General features: G+C 31.0%; 1 protein-coding gene across 1 annotated transcript in view; it reads right to left on the reverse strand.

Annotated features, from left to right (window-relative positions):
- LOC129941422 (cysteine-rich motor neuron 1 protein) overlaps positions 1 to 16793 on the reverse strand; it is a 92253-nt gene that overhangs the window by 51861 nt on the left and 23599 nt on the right. The window contains exons 2-3 of the mRNA XM_056050042.1: positions 16252 to 16650; positions 16041 to 16171 (exon numbers count right to left, since the gene is read on the reverse strand). Coding sequence (XP_055906017.1) covers positions 16041 to 16171; positions 16252 to 16448 — 328 coding nt within the window. The 5' untranslated portion in view covers positions 16449 to 16650. The remainder of the gene's footprint in view (positions 1 to 16040; positions 16172 to 16251; positions 16651 to 16793) is intronic.

A 16793-nucleotide genomic window follows, 5' to 3' on the forward strand; every position in this document is an offset into this window, starting at 1 on the left:
TTAATACCTTTTAAGTACTCGTTAATTGCACGTGTATACATCGGTTGGTGTTTATAAGTTAAGCAGCAAGTGCTATTTAATACCAATTTGTTTAAACAAGAGTGTAAAATCCTTAATGGCTTGGGTTTAAATATTATCTCTACTCTCTATATATATGTATAATTTATAATATTGAAGCTTAAAACCCCTTTGGATTAATTAAGAAACTCACTCATCCTTTTATTTTAATGGCTATAATTGCATTCTTGAGATACCCCCATTTTAAATGAATATCTACTCGTATAAAAGAAGAATTAAAACGTCGGATTACACGTGCCCAAAAGCCGTTGATATAAGTACATTTGGGTTTGAAATAATTATACTATGGGTACTTTATCTATATACAAGTACACATTTCTTTAGTATTTGTATATTTTAAATAACCTTGAAAAGAAAAGATACAAATTTCAGGTGAAATTTTGTTGTTTTCTATATGGAAAAATAATTGGGTGTTGTTTTGTGCCTAGTTAAGTAAAAGGCTCTCTTAAATATAAAAAAAAAGAAAGGATTCAGGTTAATTTGTGTAGGTTAATTTCAATGGATACAATTACTTTTAAGGTAATGTCTATGTGAAAAAATTTGTGTTATAGGCGCACAGGTACCAGATAAAAATGGAATGTAAGAAAATGGTTGTTCCATAATTAAGATAATATTTTAAAGTGAATTTAGTATGAGAAAGGAAAATATGTTTCTGTTTTTCGAATTTAATAAGAAAAACACTGAGATATTTGAAACACTTTCAAGGTAATTTCTTTTGTTAAATATTGAAACATGACCTTTTTTCAGTTCGATATTTGAATAGCTTTTAATTTTAAGTTGGAAGAATGTGACCTTTGCCTGTGACATACATTTTAATTAAAATAATACAGCTTTTCAAAAAAACGGATATTTTCATCTTTTGTTCAATGGTTTAAAAAAATTGATCTTTTAATAAAATATTTAAAATTTTCAAGTTATCAAGAGAACATTAAAATTATTTCAAAAATAAGATAAGGTTTTTTTTAATAACTATATTGAAAAACGGAAAATGTATCAGTCTTAATGAATTTTCAATATTTTGTAGTATTTTCTTATTTTTTCACTAGAATTTGAAAAGATAGTGTACTTTTTAAAGCATATTAAGCAATCAAGAGAAGCGGGGTGGTGTTTAAACTGAAGCGGCAGCGGAGGAATTCCCAAAATGAAATCAACGGTGGGGTTTAAGGTTGAACTTCTTAGTGAATACCTTATAGGGCTACTATGACAAATACGGACGGATTTACTATTCTCAACCCACGGAAACAAATTAAGGACGCCGAACTTCTGATTTGCACATGGAATGATAGGTCCCTTAACAGACAGAAGAATTAACGAAGGCCCTAGACTTCTATTAAGCGGACATCACCTCCAGAAAAATACGATGGGATGTGCCGTTCAAAGAGAGGATATTCTTGCGACTGCTAACGGGAAACATCCACAAAGGGACTTGGAACCTTCAACCAGATTGACCGTATTGCGATCGACGTTAGACACACTTCCAGCATTATGGATGTTTGAACTTTCAAAAGAAGTAACATACAATTCAAAACAGGGAGATGCTGAGAGAAGATACAATGTCGAACTGCTCCCGCCGAGTGACAAGTAACCTCTCTCAAAGGTCTCTGCCGCCAAAACAATGTATCGACAACCATTGGCAACATTGCCAAGATGCAATCAGAGAAGCCGTCTGTGACGTGCTGAGTTTGAAACGCCAACCAATAAGGAACAACTGGTTTGATGAGGAATTTCGACAGGCCAATACAGTCAAACAATAGAAACGGAAAGCAGCGCTGCATAGAAGAACGAGAGCTGCTCACAGAAGAAAACAAAGAGAGCGCAAGGTAAGCGTGCGGGAGAAAATGCTGACATCTTCAAAAGCAGAAATAAAGTTCGAAAGTTTTATGAACAGGTAAGATAAAGTGGAAATATCAGGATATGGAAAGACTACTTCTGCAGACTGTTTAGCGGCAAGGACAGACAGAATTTTGTTGTCAGGACGATGATCCATTCACCATAGACATCGAAACCAACAATCCCGCCCTCCCGACTTAAACGAAGTAAAGACTGCTATATCAAAGTTGAAGTCTAATAAAGCCGCTGAAATAGATGGCTTGAATGCCGAGCTCTTCAAAGCAGATGGATATAACTTGGTTAGGATTATGCACCAACTTATCTGTAATATATGGTCAGAAAAAACCATGCCCGATGAATGGAACCGCAGTATTATTGCTAAAAAAAGGAGACCCTCTTAGCTGTACCAACTATAGAGGCACTTATTAAATTTAAAATATAAAAACTTTTAAGAAATTCTACTAAAATTGGTAAAAATTAGGTTTCGAATAAAAATCTCTTTAATTTTAAATTTTATTCATTAGCGTTAATTTATGTTTTTTTTTTTTTACAAAATGGCAATTGCACAATTTACATAGATATGGTTTCAATACCTTACTGATGTCAATAATATGTTTGGGAAAAAAAAATTAAAAGAACGTGATCAAATATAATTGGAAGGAAAAGCTAATGTAAAAACCTTCATCAATGATTACATAGTAAATATGTTTAAATTAAGGTGGGAACGAGAGTGGAGATGGTAGTTTTTCTAAACAAATTATTTGCAAGATATATTTATTTTACAGTTTGTGTAACAAAATCAAAAAAAAAAAAAAAATAGAAATAATGCTAACAATTGTATATAAATATCACAGTACAATACTATTTTTATTAATAGTTAAATCAGTCTTTTCATTTTAATAGAAGTAAATAAATAAATGAATAAATAAATAAATAAATAAAAAAATATATAAATAAAGAAATAAATGAATAAATAAATAAATAAATAAATAAATAAATACATTTATATATAAATAAATACAAATAAATATGTAATTAAATAAATAAATAAATTAATTAATTAATAAATACATACAAACAAGATATTAAATTCACAAATACAACGTATATATATAAATGAACAAACAAATAAATAAATAAATGAATATGTAAACAACTAAATTAATATGTGAACAACTATGTACTATATAATCAATAGATGGACTAATAAATAATAAATAATTAAAGTAACTAGAACAAATTTATTATATGCATAAATATAGAACGAAATATAAATAACTGTTTTTTTATTAATTTAATAAACGCATCTATAAAATCACTTGTTTTTTTTTAATTTTTATTTCTTTTTTATTTTAAGAAATTAACCAAAATCGAGATAAGAAATTAAGAAATTTTTTGATGTTTGGCATGATAGAATATATTTTACATTTAAATTTGAAATTCTATCTTGGACTAGCTCAATATTAGTGACAGAATGAAGATTCTGCGTTGAGAAGTGCCAAGGCAAGTTGAGCATCATTTTTAAAATTTTGTTTTGAGCTATTTGAAATTTTTTATATGTGTTTTTGCACATTTACTCCATACTGGAGAGCCATAAAACATAATTGCTTGAAATATGGATTTAAATATAAGTATTTTATTTTCAATACTTAATTTGGATCTTCGATTTATGAAAGGGTAAAGCGTTTTTATTGTAACGTTGATTTTATTTACAACTTGACGTACATGGAATCCAAAAGTAAGTTTAGAGTCAAGGAATACCCTGAGGTACAATTATTTTACCATAGATATGGATGTTGTTATTGGGTAAGAGGCAAGACTTTCTTTTCCTTGTGAAAAAGATAGCCTGAGTCTTATCTCCATTGATTTTTATTTTTCAATCATTGAAATATGAATTAATTACATTTAGATCGTATTTCAGCTTGTTTTGGCCCAAGAACAGACCCTTGAGGTACTCCTGCATTTATGTGAAATAAATCGGAAATTTCATTGTTCACAGTAACTTGAAACTGCCTCTCTAAAAGGAAGGACTTTACAATTTTTGTTATGTATAAAGGAAAATTTAAAGTTTTTAATTTATGTATGAGCCCTTTATGCCAGACGGAGTCAAATGCCTTTTCAATATCTAAAAGTACCAAACCGGTACTTTTTCCAGAGCTTAAGTTAGTTTTAACATATTGAGTTGTTCTGTTAATTTGTTGAACAGTACTGTGAAAAGCCCTAAAGCCAAACTGTTCTGGAAGCAGTAGATTATTTTGATTTATATGGATTAACATTTTAGATTTAATCAATAATTCAAAGCATTTGCTGAGTGAACTTAATAAACTTATTGGTCTATAGTGAGTGGGCTCGCAAGCACTTTTGCCGGGTTTTAATAAAGGAATAATTTTTGCTTTTTTCCATGTCGAAGAAAAATAACTAATTTTTAAACAACTATTAAATAATTTCTTCAAAAACCTAACACCACTCTTTGGGAGATTTTTTAAATAAAGATTTTTTATAGCAACAAATCCCACAGATTTTCTTGCATTTAAATTTATCAAAACACCACGAATATCTTTTTTGGAAATAAAATCATTCCTTTGCTCAATAATGCTATTTTCAATATACAGAAGAGATTCATCAACCATAGTTTCTAACTGATGATAACTTATCGAGTTATTTAGGTTCGAGTGACTGGAGTAAAAAGCATTGGCTAAAGCATTCGCTTTTTCTAAGTTCGATACTTTAATAGTGTTGTCACTTCTGAGAGCAGGAATATTAGTTTGTTTCTTTTTAATGATTTCTGTTATATTCCACAACGGTTTACTTGCATATTGCAGACTTTGAAGTTTTTGGTTCCAAGAATTATTTCTGTGAGTCTTGATCAACTTTTTTATTAGTGAATTAAGTTCTTGAACCTCAGAGAGCAAGCCACAATCTCTTACTCTCATCCATCTTGTTCGTAAACTATTTCGTATCTTAATTAATCGAACTATTTCTAAAGGCTACTTATTTGAACTTTCACAACGTAAAGTTATTTTTGGTACAACTTCATTGACACTTTCATGAATAGAGTTTGTGAAATAAGTAATACTTTCGTCAATGCCATTCTCACTCACTTCCTCAGAAAGAAAGTTTGGCATAGATTGAATTTTGTTGCTTAAATTGCGTTTAAAAAGATTCCAATTGACGTTTTTGAAATCAAAAATTGTATTTAAATGACAAAACGGTGACCCAAAAACCCCTAATTCAACTGGTAAGTGATCTGAGCCAAGTTCTTTTAGAGCTATGGGTTGACTAAATAGTCTGGGCATGTTAGTTAGGTAAATATCCAGTGTTGAAGGATTGCCACAATTATTTGTAGGTTAGTAAGTTGGTTCAGGTGGATATAAAATATCAAATGAATGCCTTGTATTTAAATCAAAAAGTAGATTACCCCACGTATTGGCTCTGAGACAATTCCAATGTCTATTTCTGCTATTAAGATCACCACCAATTAAATATGTACCATTTAAACTTATTAGTTTCCTAATATCATTACTAAAATCAAAGCGCTTTTGCGGTGATGCAGCTCCTCCCGGAAAGTAAGTTGAATATATTTTTATAGATGACCCATTATTAAAAGGAATTTCAATTCCAATATTTTCAATTAACTTAGTATGACAAATATTTTTTTTAACAACGACGGCAACGCCACCACCTCTACTCTCATTCCTGTCAAAACGATAACAACAATAATTCTCTTTACAAAAATAGATTTCGAAATCAATTTCTTTTTTTTTTAGAATAATTCAATAGACAACTTTTTAAACCAAACACAAGCAAGAAAATCGATACACGTGATGGAAAGTTATCAGTGTGGGTCGCATCCGAGCCTCTTTTTTGTATGTTTTGACACATTAATAGAAAATGTTTCTTATAAATCATAGTTCTACCAAAACTACTACAATATTTGATTTCACCAATATTTCTCGACAAAAAAATGATAAAACTTAGAAACTTGTACTCCATACTTTTTTTTAATTTCTTCAAATAAAAACATTAACATTGTAATAACCACTTCTTAACATCACCTTCATCCCAACACACTCAAATATTAATCAAAAACTAATAATAACCTTTCTTCCTAGAATTTATTTGAGCTAAAAATAAGTACCATTGTATCTCAAATTTATTTAAAGCCTATATATTAAAAAAAGTTCAATTATTATAAAATCGATTTTATGAGAAGCATAATTTGATTGACAAGGATTGATATATTTATCAATTTCTTCAAAGGTGAAAACATACTTTAGGTAGTACTTTTAAGGCTTGTTTCCTAATTCTTAATTCTTACTCTTTTCTCCATTAGAAGCGTATTATAAAAATATCGAAATAAATACTCGTGGGAAATGAGGGAAAGATATTTTGATAATTCCAAAGGGCGTATAAGGCAGATATAATGTTTTTGTACGCCCACTACCTGTCGTTCTTGAAATATTGACATTTTTATTCAGAATACGTTTTAAAAGCTTTTATCCTCACTAATGAATCCTTTGTGACACATTTTCTAATATGATTTTCTTAAGAAATTCGCACTAAAAATACAGTCAACTTCATTGTGGGATATACCAAATATTTTCCAGTGAAAAGGATTTTTGAAAACATCCCGATAATGCACGCTGTGTGTCTGAAGTAAAAAGATGAGATAAAAATAGTTACCTCTAAATATAACTAACATGAAAAACCTGTCGTATCCTTCAGGAGAATGAACTAAAAGAAGATACAAAAAAGTCCTTTTGTAAAACTACGAACACATTCAAAAATAATGTAGGAAGGTTCCATCAAGATAACGAAATATGTATGTTTTATTTTTAGTTGGTATAATATGGAAGATAAACCTGATACAAAAGCTTCATAGATATAATTTTTGTTAACCCGCTGGCACTATCTGGAAAGGGATACAATTGGATATAAGTAAAGTATGTATATGAGTGATGGTTTCCACATACCCAGAAATAAATCTTTCATCGAAAGGAAATACTATCTATTTTCTATGTTCGAATTTTATTTTATGTTTCTCGTATTTCATAAAGGATCTTAAATATATCCAGGGGGTTTACAAAAATACCAACAAAAACGAAGAAGGAGAAGAAACAAAATCAAGAGATGCACTTAAATCGTAAAAATATCCTCTGTACCCATTTCATACCCTACAAGGTTATCCTCGCTGCATCGGAAAAAGGAGGATAAAGAGACTTTTTCTCAAAACGAAATAAGATCGAATGCTAGAAAGTTGTTGCGAGGCTATAGGACGATACATAATGTATGTTGAGGTGTAAATTTTCACAAAAACTATACATTTATTTTTAATGTAAAGTATAAGGATGTAGATACTTTTACTTATCTACAGAGTGATTGTATCTTTTCAACCGATATGTAATTTTCTATTAAATAAAACCTTAAAGGATCTAAAAAGGTATAAGGTTTTGAATTGATTTTCTCTTACAGATAACCTTTTTTGAAATTGTGTGCATGTTTTTCATTGATTTTATCATTTTCCTTTGATTTATTTTATTTTTCTGTTCAAAAGAAATAAAGGCAAATGAGGAAAACATTTTATGGATAGAAAATTTTGTTTTTAAGAACAAAACAATACAAGACTATTTTAACTTTAATAAAATTCAATTTTAAATTAAAATTAATGTTTATGTTTTTATTCCTTTGTTTTAAAATATAAATTCCTAAAATACTAAAATAGTTAGGAATTTGTTTGTGATGAATGTGGATAAAGAAATTTTACATAACTCTACCTAAGGTCTTTTGTGACTTTTAGTTATTTTTGGTAAGGCTCTTTTAGAAAATGTCCCCAAGTCAAACTACAAAGTGATTGAAAACATTAAAAAATAAATGGATTTACGGCTCCAGATTTGTAGAAAAAAATAATCATGGTTTATCTTGAAAAACAAAATAGCAAAAGGGAATATGTAATGAGCGATTATACACATTGACAGTTTTGTCAATATAATCTTTTAGGATTTCCATCGTTTGAGAATACGATCTTTTGAGAATGGTTTATTTAGATATATCAAACAATTGATTCTATCTGCCAATGACAGTGACTTCGTTAATTCTTTTATGATTGTGGCATTAAAAAGACTGCAATCATTTTCCAAGAATATTGAATGGAATGCATTCTTTTGAGAGCTTATGTGTGTTTTTGGATTCTTTTATAATTTTTTGATTCTTCTGTAATGGTTTTGATAATTTTAATATTGAAGGGTTTTCAAGTAATTGGTTCTATTTTAAATTGCAGCTGTCATTTTTGGACATTTGACAAGTTATAGACTTTTTCATTGCTTAAAATGTAATTATAAACACTCTTCAACAACGCATCAAAATTCATTAAGAGAATGCTAATTAGTTTGTGCGTCATGCCGGCAATAGTGAAACTGGTCGAAAAATTTGAGTTTTTGGTAAAGTTAAGTGATTTGAAGAATGGAAACTGTATGCGCTATTCAAAAATAACTCTCAATATTGCTAATGCCGTCTGAAGTATTAACGAAAAGTTATGAGTTTTCAAATTCCACGTCGGTTCTTTGCTATTTGTTATAAGACATTACATCCCATTCTGCATATAAACAAGGGTTTTTATACTTTTAAAGTTAGGTTAAAACAAGAACTCGAGCCGTTTAATCATCAGTAATTTAATTTCACATTTTTGCTTCCACTATTGTGTCCTTGTTGATGCATTTAAGGGACATCAAATCAAAATCAAATGGGGTGACGCAACAGTCCGTTGTAAACCAGGGCCTAGTGATTTACAACTCTCAACCATTCCTGTGTGCGAGTACTGTTGTCAGGAATGGAAGGGACCTACAATTTAAGGCCGAATCCGAACGGCTAGTTTGAGAAAGCACTTTTTCATGACAAGAATTACTCTTGAAGGATTTGTCAATTCCTCGCAAGAGGCAGTACCCGCGAAAATTAATTTTTAAATTAAGCTGGCACAGGCAGGGATTGAACCCAAGACCCCTTGCATGACAGTCCAACGCACTAACCATCATGCCACGGGTACTACATTTTTTTTTTTTTTTTTTTTTTTTTTTTACTAAAGGACATAATCAGTAAAAAAAAAGATCCAGATTTTCAACAAAAAAACATGTTAAGTGATGGGGCCCTATTACCCGTTCATAGGTCCGTTATGAATTAGAATTCTCGAATATTGGCCGTCGGAAAATCCAAGAATGATTGTTGAAAACCTTCGACAACCTCAACATGTCATTATTTGGGATGGTTTTAGAGCTGATGATTGCTGTGGCATGGTGGTGTGATTTAATCTTAATTATTCAAAAATGAAGGCTTGTTAAACAGAAATAGTGAAAGAATTGTGTTACTGGGATGTGATTTATGACTTTTTTGGGTTGAATCCGAAGGTTTCGGGTTTTTCAATAGGAGCGCTACAATTTTTTTTTCTTTGGATATCAGTGAAATTCTGTATTCCTGTGATAGATCATTTGATGCCATAATGTATTGAACTTGACTTCTTTTCCATGGAAGCCACGGGACCGCTTGCAGAAGTCCAGACGCTGAATCCAATTTTCGACGGTTGTGAAGCATAAATCGGCCAATACCGCTGCAGTTTCAAGTTCGATATTCAAGACAAACTTCATAAATATTGGCTGGCTTATTGGAATAGACCATGGACTTGAATAAGCCTTACAGGAAATAGTCTAACACAGTAATCGCACGACCGAGGTGACCAAATGGCTAGACCATTTCGTGAGATAACACGTTCTCCAAACTTGGTTTATAATAAATTGATTGCGACATTCGCTGTGTGGCTTCTGGTGTCATTCTTTTGGAACCACATGTTCTCCAAGTCCATATCATCCAATAGGGGCTAAAAATATTCTGTTATCATTGAACGGTAGCAATCTCCATTCACAACGTGCTGGTCTTAATCATCACGGAAAAAGTACGGCCCAATGACATCGCGCGCCGCTTGCCGGCTTATAAACCACACCAAACCGTAAAAATTTCGGGATGCAATGATGCCTCAAAGAGTACGTGTGGATTGCTGCCTGAGCCATAAGGCATATTTTGTTTACTGACGAAGCCATTCAGCCAGAAATGAGCCTCATCGCTGAAGATGATTTTTCGATGAAAACCCGAATCATTTTCAAGTTGTTGCTCAATCCAATTTACGAACATACGACGCTTGACCACCCGCTTCAGTTCTTGCAATTTAATCTTGTAAGGACTAAGGATGTAGGCAAAGATCTTTTCGGTAAAATCGTCACAAAGATGTCACAGAGATGAATAACGCTTGAGAACGACCTATGAGAGACACATTTGATCTTTCTGCAACTGAAGCCGCAGCGGCAGCAATATCTTCGATACTACGTCTCACTGTGAGCGTGGATTAAAATTTGTCTACTAGGCGCTCAATTGTTGACCTGCTATGGCAACCATTAATTGGACGTAGTGCCCTTAACTTTGAGGCCACTGACTCCGAACTTCGGCAGTAAATTTTAATAATTTCGACTCATTGTTGGATCGTAGATCTTTCCATCATGAAATGGCAAACCTAACTAAAGAAAAATATCAAAACAGCGGCAGAAAATAATAATGCGTCGTTTGCTCTACTTTTAAAAAACTCTGTATTTATGTGAATGACTTTTGTTCTCAACAAGACAAGGCTACGTGCAACGAAACAATAGTAATATTGCAAGAAATAAGATGTTACCGATTAAATTTATTCGCAAATGTGCAAATAAAATAGAAAATTTCATAAAAAGGAATACAAATATACTGAAATACTGAACTAATTGATCTCTTAAAAAATACTCGTTTTGTTTTTTAAATATTAAAATCAAACCACGTATTCGAAAACCAAACATCATTTTAAATTGATGGTTTTAACTTTACTTAAATAGCAACTTAAGAATAAGATTAAATTAATTAAAAGCAATAAGAAGTTTCAAAGAGGATTCAAAGAATGGAAATAAAAACAACATCAATGAAACTTGGAAATAAAATTGTTGGTAAAATGAATGCTTAAATTAATGTTTTTTTTGCAAAACTCTATGTGACAGATTTCTATGTTTTCTTTCAATAAAAGTCATTATAATTATTGCATTCATAAACGATTGAATTCTATTACAACTTTGAATAAGTTCTCCTGAGAAAAGTGATTAATACTTTGGATAATAATGTGTGTGTCTTAAAACCAAGTCGCATTATTTTCTTTCACTTAAGAAATTGTATGGGTCATAAAATCACAATGCACTAAAAATGGTTATGTTTGAAACACTTCTATTTAAAAAAGTTTTAATATTTAAAACGCGTTGCTAAGTGAAAATTACAAACATTAAACTAATATTATAATTCTTCAAAATAAATACTGAGTTTGACAGGTAATGCCAGCCAAAAGTTTTTCTTGGCTAGATAACAAAAGTCTCGTGTTATAAGTTCAGATGTGAAATAAATAAAAAAAAGATAATTTTCAATCTATGCTGGAAACTTGGAATGGTTGTCTGTAAAATTGATTCGTATAAAGTTATGGTTCTTTAAATCCCCTTTTTTATACTTTTACCTTTATTTAAAAAAATAAAATACAATTTTAAATTTATAAACAAATTGAATGAAATACCTTTGCATATTATTTATACAAGCAAGGAATTCAATTTCCTTTTGATTTGCATTCAATTTTATCAAAGAATTGTTCTTCTTTCTTCAAATAAAAATGTAAAAATGAAAATCCACACAAATTGTTCAAAGGTCACTAAGCGACACATTGTGAAAAGTTCAAAGGTTTGTCGATATTAAATTGTCAGTCAAATAAAGGCATATTTTCCATTTATGATTGTCAAAAGAAGAAGTCCTCTTTTCTTACACCAGAAAATTAATCCACTCTCGTAAGAGAGACACACAAAAAGTCCTTAAACAACATAACCTACAAATATATTAAAGTTGACACGAAAGAAAAAAAAAACAAATCATTAGAAATCCTTGGCACGTTCCCATTCTTTAATACTCCTTCCTGGCACTCAAATTTTCATATACACCTTAACTTATTTAGATCCTTTTCTTTTTTAGTGTGTTGCTCTGAATTGTAAGTTATTTCTTTAATAACCACTTACATCCAATTACACTGACAAATCACTTTTCCTTCTTTCATTCTTTGCTTTGAATCTCGTAGCTCCTTGCAATGATATCATCTTCAAAATAGCTTTCATATCCCATTTATGTTTATACAGTGTATACCTATGTTTGTACCTATTACAGAGACCTATATAGAAGGGAAAGATGTCAAGGACATTTTCATATTAATAATTCATTAGACACAGTTGTGGATGCTTTAATATTATTTAAGATGATGATGATGATGATGATTATGTGGCTTGCTGGAGTGGCATTTCATCGATATTTTATTTTTGGCGGCGGCGACGGCGGCGATACCGCCGGCGAGTGGTTGTAAGGATATATGAAAATATTATCATAATAGGTATATAGTCTTCTCTACTGATGTTTGGTACGTATATATTAAGGAAAGCTGAAGAAAAGTAGGGAATTATTTATTATCCTCTTTTTTGTGTGGTTATTTTCTTATATAGACTCTGAGCTCTCTTTCTATAGACAGACACTAAAGAAGATTTATTAACATAAAGATGTATGTTCAGTTCAGTTATTTAAGGATCTTTTTTATAGCTAAAACGAGTTCATACTTCAAAAACGTTTTGAAAAATATTTAATAAAATGACTTGAAAAAATGTGATGCGAATAGGTAAAAGGTATGATTTATATTTAAAGAAACGATTTTGATTAAATTTCTGTAGAATTCGAAGTATATTGCCAATTTTATATTTCTGTTCAGTTGAAAAATGGAAGGAACCCTAAAATTTGATAAAATAGACATTACTGTCTGTGTACCTATTTTAAAACTTTTGTAGAGACCTACATATTTAAGGCAACAATTTAACTTTTGAAAATTGATTTAATAGGTACTGTGTTCATTTTGCTTTTTAAGATGTATACAACTATGAGAACTATATATTTTTTTTTTAAATTTCAATTTTAATATCAAGTTAGTTATATTTAATATGGTAATTGCCAAGATTCCTATTGTATAGTCCCTTCCAATTCATTTTATGCAAAATTTAATTGCGGTTTTGTTAAGTTTAATATTTTTACAAACAAATTTTGAAATTAATTTGGATTTTTGAGACATCTGAATTGTAAGTTTTCGGTATCATTGTTTCGATACCACTTCATTATATCTCAAGTAAAAAAGACGAGATATCATGTTAAGCTTTTATTTTATCACGTTTCAACATTTAAACAAAAAAAAAAACACTTTTAAAAGCTTAATTCATAATATTTTATAAAATTTTAGTATTTCATAAAATCTTAAGTAAATAATATTACCAGAAAAAATCAAAATGGCTTTTAAATAATTTGGCCTCTAAAAAGGTTATCACATCATGTTTTTGATGCATGTATAGAGATTGAAAAAAATGTAAAAATAATGTTTAAAATTGTTGTTTTTTAAACATGACCAGATAGCTTAAATTGAATTTGAAATTGTAGCCTACTTTATTTCGCACTATGCTTAACTGCAAACGCTTATATAAACTGGTGTCAACGTACATAGAAAACGTTGTTCAAAATTATAATTGGGTCAAATGCTCGTTCCCTTTTAATTTGTCTTGCAATTATCCAGAAAATCAAAGCCAAAAACTTTTAAAATCATTTTTCAAAATCAAAACAAATATAAAAATTCAGAAGTAATCTCTAAACCAATAAAAATTCACAATGTATTTACAAGTTAGTGATTTGTTCTATGTTCCTATATTTTGGATTGATTAGGACCACTTCCACTCCTGGACTGAAAGCAATACCAAATTTTACCCCTGGACTCTTATGTAAACGAAGCTGCTGCAAACAGCGCCTGTTGGGCAGATTGTACATGAATACATAGGGAACAATGTAAGCAAAGACTACATGACACGCTGTCTAAACTTCGATAAACCTTTTAGTACTATCTTCCCTGGGAGGGAGGGGAACTACAGTTTTAATCCGAACGACTTATTTGAGGAAGCACTTTTCATGGCAAGAATTACTCTTGGAGAATTTGTCAATTCCTCGCAAGAGGCAGTACCCGTGAAAAAAAAACTTTAGATGGCACAGGCAGGGAATAGGCGCAGGTTTACTTTCTAAAAAGCTCAATTTTGCCAAACCTTTCAGATTCCCTAATCAAAGCAGTGATTTTTAAGGCGAGTTATTGTCAGAGACGAACACTGTAAAACAGGTCTCAAAAATGGCGCTATCAAACGCCGATATCACTTTCATTTATAGCCAAGCAGCGATATTATAACCGATTTCTGCGTCACTAAACAAATCAAAGCTTGTAAACTACTGTCTGATCTGATTCGAAAAGAATCCCATTGGAATAAAAACAGGTAATTGGTAAAAAGATACTTGAAGAAACCCATGAAAGATAGGAAAGCCTAGAAACTCGTGCTACATCCAGGAAACTATGTTCCAATTCGGACAAACATAAATCCTGTTTAAGTATGCACCTGGACAAGAAATCTCTACTATTACTTGGGAGAATAATAACACCCTGTTGTGTAACCTTCAGAATGAAATTCGGCTTACCTCTGTTGACATGTGATCAGGAAGAGCAGAAAGATACAAGCCACTTTTTTCTTATTCCACTGTCCAGCAACAAACTTTTAGGATAACACGTCTTCAAAAATTTTGAAGAACTCGAAAACATTTCAGGAAACCGTCTATTATGCTTTATCAAAGCCTTTTAATATGGCTAAAACAAGATAATCTATGAACATTGTAGGTTCTTATGCTTTGTTTTTAATTAATTCCAATACTTCTGAGTGTTACAATGGAGCTACATTGATCTTAGTGTGGCGATGACGTCATCAATCGTCAGCAAGTTTTCTTACCAAGAGTTTTGTTCTATGTTGGTTTTAATTTAATTTTAAAGACATTGTTTTAAATTTCTTTTAAGGGTTTTTTTTTTCAAAAACCTGATGTTATGTAAAAAATGTAATTAGGATTGAATGCTTCAATACGGAGTTTTGATGCAAGTTTTTAGTAAACAATAAATTGTTTTTCAATTGGCGTGGGTAGATTTCGGCGCCTCGCGGTGATAATTTTATTTTGGTTACATTTGTCAAATCTTTTATTTATTATTCGGTTGTTTTTACTGGTTGTTTATAATCATGGAAAGTAACACGATTGGACAGCACGTTCAAATGACCCCAATTCTTACCGAAATATCATCTATGTTGAGGCGGAGTTTTTGAATAATGACTGTGTTAAGAAGCCAAATTGCCTTAGGTTACGACACCAACCCCCGCGGGTTCAACATGTGATAATACATACTCAAATAGTTACCGTTTGGTGTAGGTTTTGGGCCGGTGGTGTAATTGGTCCGTATTTCTCGCAGGGGTGATGTGAATGGTCATGCAATTTGACCCCTCCAATTTTTTTTTCTGTGGGGTTTCTTGAAGTAGCAGGTCTAAAATAGAACACAATCGACAGATGCCCTAAAGGTGAACTTACACAGGCCATCGCTCATATCCAGCGTAATCTAAAATTGGACCACTCTGATCCGTGCCACCATCCTGGCATTTGAAAGATGTCATATTCTACACTTAGTGGCATACATGCGCCTTGCAAAATGCAAATTCCTCACACACAGCTTGTTTTATTCCATTTTAACATCCACCCGCGGTTATTGAAAAGCCCTTTTTTGTATCCTTTAATCTTCGTATGGGTTATAAACTAAAGGCCGATTTCAACAATTGTTTCTGGTATCCTGCAAACATATCTTATGACTTCAAAGTCTACCGGTTTAATATATAACTTTATTACATAAAAGCTAATACAAATATCTGGCCAGTCGTTCCTTTAGCATCAAGAAATTAAGAAATCTTCTTTTTAAAAAACACCTGCTTCCTAAATGATTTTTCTTTCACTTCACTCGCAAAGACATCGTTTCTGTGTTAGTTTTAAAATTTTAAAAATGTCTTCAATCTTCCGATGTGAAAATAATATTTACTTTAAAAATGAAAAACCTCAATAAATAGGGCTTTCTTTTTGAACTTTTCTAAACTAAAAATTTAACAATAAATTTGCCTTACCCATACAAACACCTAAACCACTTGCGATGGGAAGTTTTGTAACACATTGCAGTGGTGGTTCACAGGTCCCTGAAAATCCTCCTGGTCCACCGCAAGTTTCACCTAAAGTTTTCGCACACATTCTGCAACATCTATTTAAAAAACAAAATAAATTCAAATTTTATTTAACTAAGTCGTTTGTTTTAAAATTATTTAAAGGTGCAAAACTTACTTGCATGGATCCCATAATACCATACCCTTACCAGGGCAATCTAATGATCTTATAACATCACATTCCTTTGGATTACAATAACATTTTAAACCATTTACAACTCTACTACCGGCGGCTACCATAATTAACAAATAACAACACAGATATATCAAATAAGTTCGAAAATTCAGCAAACAAAAGTAGCCCGTTGTTGACATTGTTTTTTGAGCGTCAAATTTTTAGGTTTGTTTTTTTTTTTTCGTTTTTAAATAACTTTTATATCAATTAATTGTTTACATTATTTTTGAAATTTAAGTTTTAGTTTAATTTAATTTAAAATTTTATTTGTATTAAGTGAAGTAGATGATGGAGAGTTAAGAGGCTTTGAAACATTTTGTCAGTTAAAACGAAGTTTTATATCTGAAATAGAAAATAGAAACAAATATGTATTTAGGATTATTGTAAAATATTTTATAGAAATAAATATTGCGACTTGAAATTTAAATAAAAATAATATACATAAATATAATACATTTTTTTTAAAGTACTATTAAACCAATCTC

This window comes from Eupeodes corollae, chromosome 1 (assembly GCF_945859685.1).
Source record: "Eupeodes corollae chromosome 1, idEupCoro1.1, whole genome shotgun sequence".
Lineage (NCBI taxonomy): Eukaryota > Metazoa > Arthropoda > Insecta > Diptera > Syrphidae > Eupeodes > Eupeodes corollae.